The sequence below is a fragment of the Aristolochia californica genome, unplaced genomic scaffold (genome assembly GCF_029961685.1).
Source record: "Aristolochia californica isolate CCGP_79_NKW_82.1479 unplaced genomic scaffold, dmAriCali1.0.hap1 SCAF_9, whole genome shotgun sequence".
NCBI classification, from domain to species: Eukaryota; Viridiplantae; Streptophyta; class Magnoliopsida; order Piperales; family Aristolochiaceae; genus Aristolochia; species Aristolochia californica.
In genome coordinates, this window is record NW_027182290.1 from 32,206,909 (window position 1) to 32,222,725 (window position 15,817).

General features: G+C 36.8%; 1 protein-coding gene across 1 annotated transcript; it reads left to right on the forward strand.

Moving 5' to 3' along the window:
- Nucleotides 1–733: 733 nt before the first annotated feature.
- LOC137940484 (uncharacterized) lies at nucleotides 734–15,429 on the forward strand. Its single transcript, XM_068785578.1, has 10 exons — nucleotides 734–1,167; nucleotides 1,334–1,399; nucleotides 4,427–4,607; nucleotides 5,231–5,427; nucleotides 5,574–5,624; nucleotides 5,750–5,841; nucleotides 7,280–7,398; nucleotides 13,662–13,744; nucleotides 14,096–14,200; nucleotides 14,397–15,429. The coding sequence occupies exons 1-10, from the start codon at nucleotides 838–840 to the stop codon at nucleotides 14,532–14,534; spliced, it is 1,362 nt and encodes a 453-aa protein (XP_068641679.1). The 5' UTR covers nucleotides 734–837; the 3' UTR covers nucleotides 14,535–15,429.
- Nucleotides 15,430–15,817: the final 388 nt, after the last annotated feature.

Sequence of the window (15,817 nt, forward strand, 5' to 3'; positions counted from 1 at the left end):
ATTGAAAATTTATTTGAACCTTAAACCTGATTCATAAGGCTTAATTCTTTTATAAACTTGTCAAAAATAAGTCGAAAAAAATAAGTGTTTAGAATACAAGGACAAGTGAAGCTCAAGGGGATAGTGAAAGGTTTGATTTCCGATCTTGTCACAGTTGTTTTCAAGTCGGGTTAGATTCAAATTTATAAAAAATGATTCAAGTTTTTCAAAACTTGCCCAAAATTAAACTCTACCCACAGTTGGTGGATATAACCTATACTTTTTTATGCATTTATCATTGTTTTATACGCGTACATGTGATTGGCACCTTTCTCTTTCATTACTCAATGACGTTTAGGTACGAGTATGAGTGTATGATTAGTTTTAGGTGCAATACTAATACCCAATGATGAGGCGAAGTTGAATCAATTTATTTTAAGATTAATTAAATTTTTCGTTTCATTTCAGGTTCATTGTGGACTAACCCCCCTAACCAAAGTTAAGTAGATGAGTTAGATGAGAGCAATGTAGATTCCTTATTTTTAAAGAGAAAGGAAAAGGAAGTCTGCCTTTTTTTTTTTAATATAATTAAAGTAATTTAATAAAAAATAATTTATAAGTTTAGTTTTTTCTATTCTGATTTAATAGTAAATTTTATATTTAAATTACAGCATTTGAGTTAATTTATTTAATAGTAGAATAATAGGTTAAAATTGCCCTTCAGATATTTTTCTCGACAAGTCGATGCCTGTGACCGGACTTCCGGATAGTGGATAATATCTCGCGCTCCAGAAACCTCGTATCTCGGTGCAACTCGCGAGTCTGTGCTGCTCTCGCAGCTCACATTTGGTTTCTGGCATGGCGGCAATGGACTTGGCTACCACTTTCCTTAGCCTCGCCAAGCAGAAAGCTAGCACTATTAGGGTTCACACTTCAATTTTCCCTCTGCGTCTGCAGCGGCATAAATTTCCTACTCAAAGTTGCCATTTTTCAAATTCCATTGCTGTGAAATCTGTACACTGTACCCTTCGAACTAGGGACAGTCTTTTGAAACCGAGGAGACAGTTCTGCACATTTGCTGCCTCTGCTGCAACGCAGAATGATAGCGATTCCGGTGTTTTAACGAAAATTCCAGCTGATAATCGCCTTCCTGCAACGATTATTACTGGCTTTCTTGGTTCCGGAAAGGTATGCACCATCTGTCTTTTTCCTTCCTTTCTCCTTCTAGTTTGATGTCTTCAATTATCGACTTTCATCCAGGTTATAGTGTACGGATGTATGACCGTCTTCACCAATAGCATAGAAGTTAGTCGTCATTTTCGCTAATAACGTTGAAATGCTGATGACTTGACAGACAACATTATTGAACTATATCTTGACTGCTGATCATGGAAAACGTATAGCAGTGATTGAGAATGAGGTACTCCTTCTCTGGAATTTACTGGTTAACTTATATTCCTCTACTGGTTGGTACTGTTTTACGATGCGATGATTGAATTCCAGCATTTTTGCTTTTTTTTGGTCTAAACTGTTTTCGTGTTGGAGATTTTGTTTGATTAGTAATACGCTCCTATACTACTAGGAGGTATGTGGTCATGCTGCTTGGGTGGCGTTTAATTATTTACTTCAATGTCTTTTACCATAGTTGTAACAATTTTTGTGAAATATATATTTTAGTCAGTTTATAGAAACAGGATGTTGAGTCGCTGCCTTTTCCTGCTCGCATCTTGTGTCGTGTGCATATTTCCTCGTTTTCTCCATTTGTTTCATCAATTAAATCGTGCAAACTGGCATGGTCAAATATGACGTGTGGACATCATATATTTCTCTCATTTTGTCTGAATGAGAAAACGAAATCGTGCAAAAGAGTGTGTATGATGTTAGGTGAAATCCTCTTCTCCGCCTGTTTTTTTTTTTGCCAGGCAAGTTAACGTAGCATATAAATCAACATTTTAAAATACATGACCTTTTTTTAGCATACCGTCTACCTTTGCTGATTTGTGTTTCTTAGGTGATATGAAGATACTTTTTTTTAGGTGAAAAGGTGATATGACAATGCAGAAGAATCAAAGAAATATGGTTATGAAGATGCTATTAAATTTTGGCAGTCAAATATACTGAAGTCTACTATTTACCATAAAACAATAAGAGAAAATGTGGTCTGGAAGAAGTTATTAACACCATGACAAGTAAAAATTAAAATCTAGCTTTAGCATGAGGTGCTCTAATGAGATAAGGCGATATTTAGCTATAGGATTGTGTACTACTAAATGGTTGAATGTATTTATTACTCTTCACTCAGTTCTCTGACTCATGTTACAAAAATTATTGGACAATGAGTTTGCATTTAAAAACAGATTTTATGTATACATAAATAGATATGTTTTTTTTTTTTTTTTGATAAAGATGTATTAATAAAACAGAAGAAAATTACAAAGTTTGGGGGAGCATTTCCCTTACAACCAGTGATTGTAGGGTAGCTCCCTGCCTAGCAAGTACATCTGCCGCTGAATTAGCGGATCTCGGAATGTGGGTCCAACAACAAGAGACAATTGAGGTAATATCTAAAATTTATATACATAAATAGATATGTTCATACATATGTCCATATATACATATTTTTTACACACACACACACACACACACACACACACACACATATATATCTACATAGAGGAGGCCAAACTGAAAGCAATTGAATCTTTGCTTGAGACTACTAGCTACAAATATGACAGACTGATGGTTTCTCTTTGCATATGATCATGAGTTGGATGTTTGTCTCGGATTTGTCCAATGTTAATTTGTGGTGCTAACATCTTGGGACCAAAATGTTCTGTCCCTCGTTATCAGTTCATTGCTTGATATGTGTTATATGCATATTTTCCAAGTGAAAGATTTTTGAAATCTGACATAAGAACAAAACATGAAAAGATTCCTTGACTCTGGAGTATCAATTGAAAAGTATGAAAAACAGGTGAATTCTTTTTGTTGTATATAAAATGTGGAAGTAATGTAATACATGTCATACGTTGTAGAAACCGATACTCTTTTTGTTTCTCCATACCACCTCTTAACCTCTTTTTGGTTAGCTTATTCTCTCACTTGCACTTTTGAGTGAAGGAAGAAAAAACAATATCTATATCTCTATATATATATATGAAGTTACTGAGGAACATGAAGACATGAGTCTGAACTTTGAAGGAAGCAAAAAACCAAGGAAAAATAAAAAAGAGTGAAAAAACTGAAGGACAAAAGAACAATGGGAGAAAAGACTAATGGAAAAAAAGAAGCCAAGGAACAAAAAGGATGAAATGACTAAGTGAAGAAAGAAAATTTTGAAGTCAATTTTATTTTTTATTTTTACTTTTTGCTGAAATTATTATATTTCTTTTATTTATAGATTTATTTTTCCTTGAATATTTTAAATGTAAATATGCTCTCTCTGTTTCTACCCAGTTATAAACTTTTGTTGTTTAAGTTTCTTAACCAAACTTCTAATCAAATTATGTTTTCCTGGCTGTTTGCCTTCAGACTGTTTCAATGAAACCACATTCTTTCTTTTAAAAAAAAAGTATGAATATGTCTCATATTTTGCCATAAGCCAATCGCTAACATTGGTATTGTTTCTCCATTCAGCCAAGATGGCAACTTGGTTCTTTTTTATGTCTAGCTTGAAGAAGATCATGATGGTGTTATCTTGCGGGTTTCATTTGTCTCATTCAACATGCTGACAACTCTTCATTTCTTCTACTAGTATAACCAATGTTATTAAACCCGACCAGGTGAGGTGACCGGGTCTGGTCCAATGCGGTTCAACCGGGTTTACCTGCTGGTTGAATCGGTACTGATGTATAATGGTGTCAGTATATATATTTTTAGAAAAATAAAAAAATAATTGTGAAAATATCTTCCCCAATCTGGCACTCTTTGCTCCCCTTTTCGCCTCACCTTTGGTCAGTGAAGGATGGGCACCTGCCCTCCCCTCTGCTCTTCTGTTTCAGAGACGGGGGGCGGCAGACCCCTCCCATTTCCCCTTCCCTTTCCCCCTTCCTGCGTCTGTCCAGTTGAAGGGGGAGAGGGAAGACCCAGCCGACATGGACCAGGTTCTTTCCGGTTTGCAGGTTAAACTGTGAAAAGGAGCCGGGTCGGCCGGGTTTTCCCTCTTCGCCAGGTTTCTTCACAGATTGACCCGCTCAAGGGACTAGGTCCAGTTGAAACAACCAACTGGGGTCTGGGTCTTATAACACTGAGTATAACTTTGCTTTCACATGCATTATGCTCTGATTTTGCACCTAGATTAGACAGGAAGTAGTTAATATGTGGGTAGAGAGGATCTAGATTAGTACCCCAAAGAATTCATTATTTACTTTTTCTTTATTTTTTTCTGCTCCATTTTCTCTTCTGATGCATTTCTACTAATGTCACACATTTGGTTCCTCAATTGCAGTTTGGTGAAGTTGATATTGATGGATCACTGGTAGCAGCACAAAAATCTGTAGCTGAAGACATAGTTATGCTCAACAACGGTTGCCTCTGCTGCACTGTAAGGGGGGATTTGGTCCGTATGATTTCTGAGTTGGTTGATAAGAAAAAAGGGAAATTTGATCATATTGTCATTGAAACTACTGGTAAGATTTGCCCTCAAAATCTTTCAACTTTTTGACATTTCTTTTGAAAGGAAAGCACATCCTGAGTTTCCAGATAACTGTAAGATCTGTAGCTTTATTTGTCTTTCTGGGTTATGTTTTTCATACCAATGCTGAGTGTTAGTTTTTATATGGCACAAGTATATACTGAAAATACACTTCTTGAAGTGTGCTTCTATCCTTTTCTTGTGGGTCCTAGGACTTGATCTCCATTGACCTCTGAGTTCCTGGTCAGAAAATTCATATTGGTTAAACTGTAACCACAGAATAAGTTGCCAACAGTTGGCAACAGAAAAGATCAAGCTGATGAAAGAAAGAGTCCATAAGATGTGGCAGGGGATAACTTGTCGTCTTTTTGATTCCTTGAAGTTTTGTATTATTTATTTGTTTATTCCTTGGAATATCTTCTTATTCATTCCTTGAACTTTTGATGAGTATTTGCAAGCTTTCCTGATTTTATTTATCTCTTGAGGGGTGTTTGCTAATTATATTGTAATCTCTATTTTCATATTTGCTTCTAACGTGCTTTTATGACCTCGTCCTGACATGAACGCTTAACTTCTGTCAGATTCCATCATTGTAAGCCTGTGTTTTCCATTCCACAGGGTTAGCAAATCCATCACCGATAATCCAGACATTTTATTCAGAGGATACAGTTTTTGATCATGTCAAGTTGGATGGTGTTGTCACACTCGTTGATGCTAAGCATGCACGTTTTCACCTTGATGAGGTTAAACCCAAAGGAGTTGTCAATGAGGCAATAGAACAAATTGCCTATGCGGACCGCATTATTGTCAACAAGGTACATGGTTTTCCCGATAAACTGATGGTATTTAGGAATAAGTGTCTCTGATGGTGGTTTAACTGTGGTGTCCATCATGCTACCAAATAGCTTGCTATGTTTTGTGCCCTATACTGATGAGTATTGTCACTATTTCCTTTTTGCAGACAGACCTTGTTGGTGAGTCAGAGATCTCTTCTTTGATACAGCAAATAAGGGTTAGTACAAATTGTGCAATGCTTTGTTTGACTATCCTGCTTAGGCTTTTCTTTTAATAGCATTGTTAATAATTCAGCCACCTCATCTACTTGGAGATTAATTTTGTTTCTGGATCTGGACGCAGAGCATCAACCGTATGGCTCATCTGAAGCAGACTGCATTTGGTAAAGTTGAGTTGGACTATGTTCTAGGGATTGGAGGTTTTGATTTGGAGAGGTACTCTTTCTCTCTCTTTGTGCATGTGTGTGTCCCTCCCTCCTTTTCTGTACAATTTGTTTGGTGGCACATATAAAGAAATTGTCTCATGACTTGCAGTCTGTAAAGTTTTTTTGTTATGTTCATTTCTTGCTTCTAGGGGCTTACTAGCTTACAATTTATGGTATTTTCTTGGTTTTGAAACCTTCTTCATTACCCTGTGAGTCTTAGCATTATCCAAATATTCTTCCGTCATTGTTTACTGCAAGTCGGGATAGGTTGCAAGTCCACTAATTGGGAGAGGGTGTGCTTGTCATTTTTTTTCAGTCATCTCAAGAGCTTAATGCTATTCTATATCCAAGTGGGAATGTGGTTTACATGTTTTGCAATCACTAGTTTTTCTTTTTTGTGGAGCTTGTCATCAGTCTCGTATTCAATGGGTGAACTTGGTTATGTAACTATTTCTTTGTCTTCTTTCTACCTTCTGGTCCATGTCCAAATCATTGTATTTGCAACTGGTTTTTGGATGTTCTTTTAGTAATGTGTGCTTGAAAATTTGTTACAATGCAAAAAACGAAGGTGCAGGCAATTGGTAAGTTCACCATGATGGTGAGCGTATAGTGTTTGTTTAATTTTATTTTATTTTTGAAAAAGTGACTGTATAGTGTTGCAAGATATTGAGTTGTTTATTCTGGTATTTGGGTCCAAATTCCTGTGTTCAACTGTTTACTTTGGTCAACTATCCCTAAAAATGAAGCTATTTTGTGTGGCTTCTGCAAGAGTTTGATGTGTTTTACCATTTTTGGCCTGTTTTCTATGGGTTACATAAGGTTTTTGTGTGCTCTAGTAATTGGTCAACGCTGGATAAGAGCAGGTTCTCTAGTTTCTTGTGTCCTTTTTATCGTTTACATTAAATGCTCTGAGTACTGAAACATTCCTGTACTCTTGGTTTTCTCTTTTTCTCTACCTATCTGTCTTCATATGAGAGCTTATCTAAGAGGAAACATTCATCATACACCACAGAAGATGTGCATGAAAGGAACTTCCATCCAAAGCTGGAGGCAGAAATTGATTAAACCATATGAATTTGAAAGCATTACCATGCTTCATTGGGTTGTAGTAACTACATCAACTTAGCTTGAATAATGCCTACATTCCGCCAAGTGATCTTGTTGCTAGTCACTAATGAGTGGTTTGAAGACTGTAAAATTGATAGGGTTTACCTCTTTTTCTTTTCTGATTTTTGATGGACTGTCCCCTTTCTCCAGTATTACGTAGGTCTATGTTTTGTATTTTTATGATGATGAGTTTTTTTTTTTTTGGAATTAGTGTTCTTCTTTTAGTTGTTTTCGAATGTTATTGAGGAGTAGTTTGTGAATTATTCCTATATGCGTTTGTTGTTTAAATTATTCTTAGTCTGGTTCCTTGATTTATTTTACATTGGTTTCAATTTTGCTAGGATTGAGAGTGTTGTTAATCCTGAAGGTTCAAAAGAAGAGAACTCCGCTCACCATGAGCATGATCATGATCATGACGATGATCATCATCATCATCATGAGGAGCATGACCACAAACATGGTAATTTCTGTCATTAATGATTTTGGTTTCATGCCAATCTTTACATTTTTGGGATCATTCCGTTTGAGTGTAATTGTTTGGAGTATCCAACCTTTTCTCTTGGTATTTCCTGAATCAGCAACGGCATATTTTATGCAGATAAGGACTAGGTCAAAAGTAAAAAAGTAATTATTCACAAATAAAAGAGCTATAATATCTTCCTGCTTCTGCTGTAGCAGAATGTTTTCTTTACCGTGTTCATCTTTCATGGTGGGATCTTAAATCTAGGAGTTGAAAATGTCTTTCATTTTGTTGACTGTGCATTGATCCATTTGGACAACGTCCTGTCATTTTGTTGAGCCATACACATTGTTCATCAGTATGTATAGGTATTTTAAACTTTCTTGTCTCTAACATATTGAAGCTGTCTGTTGATGTGGGTTTAATTGGATAGAAAGATACAAATATCTGTTTCAAAAAAGAAAGAAAGACACAGATATGAGAAAAACAAAAGAGGAAGTATCTTTATTTTTTTGAAATGATGCTGAAAAGAGGAAGTATCTCTCTGCATCTTCTTTGGCGGGGAAGTGATCCCCTTGGATACCATCTTTGTTTTATTTCTGGAAGTCTATAAACATCTCCAATTTACTTAAATGTTTGTTTTTTAAAGGGTGACAATTAATAATTAAACTGGGAAAAGGGAGCGAAATCACTCAACTCCCAAGACGGTAAGATTCCTTAATAACAGTAACAGAATGAGAAACCCTAGTTTCTGCTAAATTATCAGCAATATGATTTGCTGATCTTACAACATGAACCCAACTAATATCAAACCATTTACAAATATGAATATTTTCATAAAAAATACCTAAGGCACCGAGAAGGCACAGAAATGTTGATAATCGAATTGGTACTTTGGAATAGTTTTAAACTTTTTTTTTAATAATAGAAATGGGTCAGTTACCTATGTCATCCATCAGATTCTGCCAACTATTTTGAACTTTTTGGTAGATGTCAATTGTTAAGTTAACATCACATACTCATTTTAAAAAAAAAGTTAACATCACATAATGACTTACTGTGTCTTACACATGATATATGTTCTCAATTTGTCAATAAAATAGACAAAATTAAAATTTCTCCTTGTAAGTTTAGAACAAACTGCAGAAGTACTTTGTAGATGGGTCAAAGGGTAGTTAGAACTGGACCTCCACGAATGGTGCAGCTTTAGAAGAAGAAAAGAGAGTAGCCAAAGGTTAGAGAGATAAAATCTTGTTAATGTGTGGGTAGTGGAACCACAACTCAATAATGAAGGAATATAACTTTGTTGAGTGCTTTACATTATGTGCTGATTCTTATGCTAATCAAAGTTCTAAAGAAACCATTCCATCATCAGTCATTTTTAATTTTAATTTTTTAGTTATAACAATATGAAGAGGGAATTAAAAACAAGGTACAATAAAATACAACTATGCAATGTGAAACAAGCAAAAATAAAATTCAAGGAAGAAAATCTCAAAAGGGTAGAAAGGTGCTGACAATGAGGTGTTAACCAGGGTATGGGGAACCCCTTGTTGAGCCAATTCATTTGCTATGCTGTTCACACCCTTTAGAGTGTGAAGCCAAGGTATATTTAGATTTTATAAAGATTGTTGTTACAATAGGTCATTTCACTTGCACAGATTATTCTCAACCTACTTTTATTAGATTTGATACCTTCATTCAGTTCTTATGTTTCAAGTTTCATTCAATTCTGAGTTGTATTATACGAGTTATAATTGATTTTGTAACTATGGGCATTTTTGTCTTTTTTATATAAGTATCACTAAGTGAGTTATTAAAAGAGAGGAGCTTATGCTTTTCAGGCATGCACTCCAACACAGCCTTGGCTACTTTTCCCTTTCTCAATTTCTTCCCTCTTTATCTCAAATTTTCTCTAGTTTCTTTCTTTTCAATCTTCAATCTCATCAAAGTACTTAAAAAGACGGCCGGGGTGGCACTTATGCTCATTAGCCTGTCTAATAACTAAAGTAGAATCCTCTTCCACAATGAGGGGCATGACGAACTTGTCCCTGTATAGCTGAAGACCCTAGAGGAGGACTTCAACTCCGATATCATGGCATTACACCAACTTAAGGGTGTAAAGTAAACAAAAAGGATTTTACCTGCAGGTTCCTTGATCACTATAAACTAGGCTTTGATTGTCCCACAAGCTGCCATCAAAGTTTTAGCTTTAGCGATCCCCCAGATGGAGGGGACCAGATTATGAGGAAAGAATGATGTAATATACAGATGATAATAACCTTCTTATACCTTCTAATGAAGGAACTTGGAAGATGCGGGGTTCTGAAATTTCCTTGCCTAGAAGAAAATAAAAGGCATGGTATGCTCAATAATGCTCCCACCAAAATTTTTGCTTGCCTTCAAATATCGACTAGTTTTTCTTTCCAAATATTCCAAATGATTGCAATGATGGAATACATCCAAAGTGTTTTCCCACCTTTGCTGATGCAGTTCAGGTCAATAATTCAAATAGGATGTCAAGGGATGAGGGGAGAAGCACTATTCAAAGTCAAACCATAAGAGAAAAACCATTCCATGTGTGTCCCAAGAGAGGGCAATGAAGGAATAGGTGGTCCACTATAGTGGTGGACTATATTGGGTTACTCATTACAAAGGTTGCATGCTTGGTCTTCAATATTGTTTCTTCTCCTTTGTAGTCGATCCACGTCTAACCGAAGCTGCATACCATAAGAAATGGTAACTTTTGAGGGTGTAGGGACCTTCCAAACCATGGCTGTTGACACCTTCAGGTTAAGGTCATAGCTGCAAGCATATTGAATGGAGACCATGTACGAACTGGCTGCATCTTGCCTCTAGATCATCATGTCTTCTCCCCAGCCCCTATTCAGGTGCTACCAAGTAGAGCCAAGTGTTTTAGTGCTTCCAAAACTTCGTTGTCTCTTAATGATCTTCTGAAGTTCAAATTCCGACTACAGTTTTCACTTATGATATGGTATTAGTTTTTAGCCAATATATTCTGCTCTCTAGTTTGTATGATAGTAGTGGTGACAGTAGTTGTGAGATTTACTTTCCTGCTCAAAGTGTACAACCTGAAGGAAGGACAGTCCACCATTTGGACATGTATGGGAAAAGCCATTTTCAAAATGTAGCCGTGCCTACATATGTGCTTCCAAAGGGTAGATGCCTGGCCAGTAGGGCTGTAAACGGATTTGAATATTATCTGGATTTGGTTCTCATATGAATCTGAACTTTTGGATTTTATTTGAAAATTGGACCCGTCGGGCTCTAGTCGGATACCCAATAAGATGTCTGACTCGGTTTTGAAATGGAACCAGAATCCTGATATTCGGAGCTGAAATATTTTATGCGTTAAGTTTTTTTCCCTTCGTGCGACCTGCCTAAGCCCTAAGTTCTTTATTTTTTCTTTTTCAGTTTTTCATTTAGGTTAGGCATTTCAACCAAAAGTTTCTTCTTCTCTTCTTCTCCATCCAGCAGGCATTGATCGATCTTAATGCTTTCCTTTCTCCCTTGTTTCTTCCAATCCGAAAAGCTTCATCAGACAGTCTTCAAGCAGGTAAAGCTGGTTCTCTCTCTCTCTCTCCCTAAATTTCTCATCTTCTGGTCTCTTGTTTCTCGTTTCTCTCAAGTATTTAACTTATTGTCTTTACATGTTCGGTATATTTTCTGGTTCTATTTGTTAAGGAATAGTCCCACATGGATTAGTGAGTACAAAAATCTTGAGTTTATTAGCTGGGAAAGAGGTTTCTTAAGTTGGCTAGTTATTTTGGGATGGGCCTTGGTCCCAACTTCACATGGTATCAGAGTAGGTACTCATATTTGGGCCTACACCTCAACTATCCACTTATAGAGCCACAAAAGAGGGCCTACACCTAAACTATCCACTTGTAGAGTCATAAAAGAGGGCATACATGTAAAACAATCCACTTGTAGACCCACAAAAGAGGGCCTACATGTGAAGGGAAGTATAAAGGAATAGTCCCACATGGATTAGTGAATACAAAAATCTTGAGTTTATTAGTTGGGAAAGAGATTTCTTAAGTCAGCTAGTCATTTTGGGATGGACCTTGGTGTCAGAGTGGTTCCGTCTACTCTGGTTAAGTGCTAGGCTTTCCGCATCTAACAGACCGGTCTGTTGGGTTGTATTGGCTAGGCGTCTGACCCAGAACTCTGAAGTTAAGCGCTCTTGGACAAGAGTAGTACTAGGATGGGTGACCTCCTGGAAAGTCCTATTGGCTAGGCGTTTGACTCTTGGACCCAACTTTACACTATTACTTTATTTGATTGTGTAATTTCTCTCTCGTTTCTCATTCTTTCATTCGTTTTTTGTATAGCTAAACAGACTTCTATGATTGATTGTTTTCTTGTTTAGGTAACAGATTTCTCTGATTGCTGGAGTAATCTTCAATGATGTTGTTGCTGTTATACTTATCTTCTATATTTCTTTTGCTAGTTGTACTTCTTTATACGCATTTTGATATTCCCAATTTGGGAATAGTTGTTCAGGCCTTTTATTTTAGCTTTATATTTTTAATATTTAATTTTATCTATTTATTTTGCTAAGATGCAAACAGAATTGCTTTTGATTCTTTCCTTGTATGTATAATTGGTTGCACATTACGCAGCCAATTGTTAAAGGGTTCAAGTGTCCTTACAAGGAAGCTGAATTTTGCTTTTATTGCCTTAAGTGTGCTTCTTTTTATCTTGGACTTGATCTACTGAGTTTTTCTTCTTTCTGATATAGTTATGGTGCAGCTCTGCCACCATGATTTGGGCTTTAGGTCTAAGAAGGCTCTGTTTCAGTTTTGTGGTTCAATTTGGACCAAAATTAGTTGTTTTTGGTTGTTTTAGCTGCTTTTATTCTAGGTTTATTTCCATGTTTTAGCTGTTTTATATACTATTGTTTCATGTTTTCGGATTCAGATAATGTCTGAATCCAGATATTATCTGAAGAAGCCGGATCTGGATATCCAAATTTTGGATAGTTTTTTATTTTTTGGGGGAAATTCGGATGGTTAATGGATTGGATCGAGATAGTGCTATGTCTGGTCCTCATCCGGTCCATTTACAGCCCTTTTGGGTGGGAGTGCTTGTTGGAGGGACACAGAGAGTCAGCATACTGGTATTTCTCATAGACAATCTTCCTGTATAAAATATATCTGGTCCTCATCCGGTCCATTTACAGCCCTTTTGGGTGGGAGTGCTTGTTGGAGGGACACAGAGAGTCAGCATACTGGTATTTCTCATAGACAATCTTCCTGTATAAAATATATCTTTCTTGCTACCAAACTTCCACAGTTGTTTTGTTAGGAGTGCAGAATTCATGCTTCTTATATTCCTATGTCAAGGCAACCAATGCTTTGGGCATGCGGACTTGCTTCCTTTCTATCAGCACATGTTACACACATGATGTTACCAAAAGAAATTCTGGCTTAAGAACTTGTTGATCAGGTCTCTCTAAAAATAAAAAAAAATAACACTTGTTGATCAGTTTGATATGACCCAATTGGATGAATAAGCAAAATCATAGATGTATGATCTTAGTTTATGGTATTTGTACTAATGTTTGGCAATATTAGCTTGTGGGTACTTGTTTGATTTGAATAGATGTACATTCCATATCTTACTAAGATTTGTTTCAGATTTGTGTCTGTTTCCCTTTGGTGCCACTTGGTAGAGCATTTTGAGTGAGAATGATGTTCCAATGACATACAGGAAGGTTGCTAAGGCATACAAGAAGGCCAGATGACATTGTTCTTTTCCCCGGACAAAACTCTCTTATTATATTTGATAATATGATACACATTGGTGTAAGGCATGGACAATGAAAGATAATTTTTTTCTACATTATATAAAAGATTAAAAAAATTTCTAGAGAAAAGAGTGGAATGTGTTGATTTCTTTGGTTACATGGCCAGTCTCATTTCATTTTAAAAAAAAAAGGAAAAAGCTAGACATATTTAGCTTGCATTGTTGCTAGTCATTTGTTTGCGAAATGCTTAAAAAGAAGTAAAAAAAAAAAAAAGAGCTCTTTCAGCTGATGCTTACGTTGCATTAATTAATGGTTCTGGTTTACTTTCATAATTTATGGCTCTTGGCCTTCTCATTCTTTTCTATTTTCCATCCATACCATTTCATCTTGATCTTCTCTTTTTGGTGTATTTCATTGGGTTTTAGTTTTTTGCTGTTGACAAGTCTAACGGCCATTTTACTTTTAATATGTTATATTTTGCTATGTGCAGAGCATCATGGCCATGATCATACTCATGATCCTGGTGTTTCTTCAGTTAGCATAGTTTGTGAGGGCAGGCTGGATTTAGAGAAGGTAAACATTCTTTTTATTTTAGTTAGTTTTGCTTTTGATCTGTGTCAAATTTCCTGTGAACACGTCCTTGAATTTCCACTATATTGCATTCTACTGTGGATGATGCACCGTATTCCCCAGGGAAATATGATAATGTCACCTTATGCAAGCTCTATATCCATAGTCTAGAATGTATCCGAGGCAGGTGAACTTCTAATTGGCTTTGAACTGTAAAAAATGTTTCTCTGGAGGATGATATTCATCATGCGGTCCATCATTTGATGCTTAAACCAGAGTTCGTTTGTAGAGAAACATTAAAGAAGATAACTTTCAATCTGAAATATGAACTTACTTTTCCTCCCTTTGGTACAGGCAAACATGTGGTTAGGTACATTGTTGTTGGAACACAGTGATGATATATACCGTATGAAGGGTCTCCTTTCGGTGGAGGGTATGGATCAAAGATTTGTCTTTCAGGTAAGCTCAATCAATGAGGATGATCCTATCTTTTGATTTTAACAATACATATTCCTTCCCTTTCCTCCTCCCACTCTCTCTTTCTCTGGCTCTCTCTGCATTTTACTGCATGCATCAATGCAGCACCGACCCAATCTCTGTTAATTTGCATGGAGATGGTCTGGTTTAAGTTTACTTTTGTTTCTTTTTGGAACAGGGAGTTCATGACATTTTCCAGGGATCTCCTGATCGGGAATGGGCCCCGGATGAACCAAGAATCAACAAGATTGTATTTATAGGTAAGAACTTGGACAAGGAGGCCTTGGAGAAGGGCTTCAAGGCTTGTCTGCTGTAGAGTAATGCTACGGCTGGAGGGGGTCCTGTATCTCTCTTTCTGATGGTATGGTGCCTTGTCAGTCCGTAATTTAGGTCTGCCTTTGGTGTATCACCTTGAAGAAAATGAGTGTTCAGGACGAAATTTTTTGTACGTCCTATACATGTAAATTTTCAAGATACAAAATTTCTGTGTCTTTTTGCCCCTGGTAACTTTAAGACTATGGGGAGCTTACAGCTTGTAAAATCGACTGGTGCTGGGTGTTATTCACTGCTTCCAAGCCCTAATGAGGAAGCAGCTCGTCTAGTGGTTTTCCTACCATAGTAATGACGCGAATGGAAGACTTTTAGCATTAATGGAGCATGACGTAAAATCTCCAACCTACAAAGCCAAAGCAGATTTTGTCCCGTCGTGTCGCACCATATGAAGAAATGCTGAGAAGATAATCATGATACACAGTATTCTGAAGCTACCCAACAAGGTAAGATATTTATTGATGTTCTTTTGAAGGCAAAAGTAACGTGATCCAGAAGTCTCTGGCGCTGTTCCTCAACAAGGACAGTCAATTCCACCCAAAAGCATATGGTTTTCGCATTTTCTCTAGCATCGCATTTGTCTCTCTACTTGTTTTCTGTGCATCCCGTCATCGCTGTCTCAGCAGGATTTAAAAACATTACAGGGCCGTCACAGAATGGCCAGTTGACCACTTGGGTTGTTGTTCTAGGATTATGTTAATGTTTCCATTTGTTCGAATATTTGAATGAATCTGGATAATGGAGCTCTTGTAAGGATAAAACATTTCAACTTTATCGGTGAATTGTCTCTTTGTGGAGTGTGGACAGAATGAGTTCGCTCCAACGAATCTTCTGCTGTAACAGTCTTTCACTCTTATCTTTTTAAGGGAGGACAGCATCATTTTGTTGGCATATGCAAGTAACGAAATTTTTAGCCATTTTGTGCGTAATAGTGACTTCTAAAATCGAAGTTGCAAAAGGGGATGTAAAATAAGAGAATTAACAAACTGCGATCAGTAAATTGATCCCTTTGCAATTAATTGGGGCCATCTGTTAACGAGTGAGCATCGACAATCCAGCCAATCCACAGGCAATAAATGAACGAGGCTGCAACTTGAAGAAACAGATTAACGCAGAGGGTACGTCAATTGACAAATCGAAACCTCTGCTCGATATCCCCACTCCCGTTCTTTGAGCCGCTGGAGTCATTTATGATTCCCTTTCGTATCCCTCCGCACATTCATTGCCAGGCCGGGTAATTTGAATTTCAAAATTGAATCCTAGAACAAT

Excerpts from the sequence above, each read along its gene's own strand:
- LOC137940484 (XM_068785578.1), top strand. The coding sequence starts at position 838 with ATGGCGGCAATGGACTTGGCTACCACTTTCCTTAGCCTCGCCAAGCAG. Across the intron at positions 1,168-1,333 it reads GCTTTCTTGGTTCCGGAAAG|ACAACATTATTGAACTATAT; the intron begins GTATGCACCATC and ends ATGACTTGACAG. Across the intron at positions 13,745-14,095 it reads GCAGGCTGGATTTAGAGAAG|GCAAACATGTGGTTAGGTAC; the intron begins GTAAACATTCTT and ends CCTTTGGTACAG.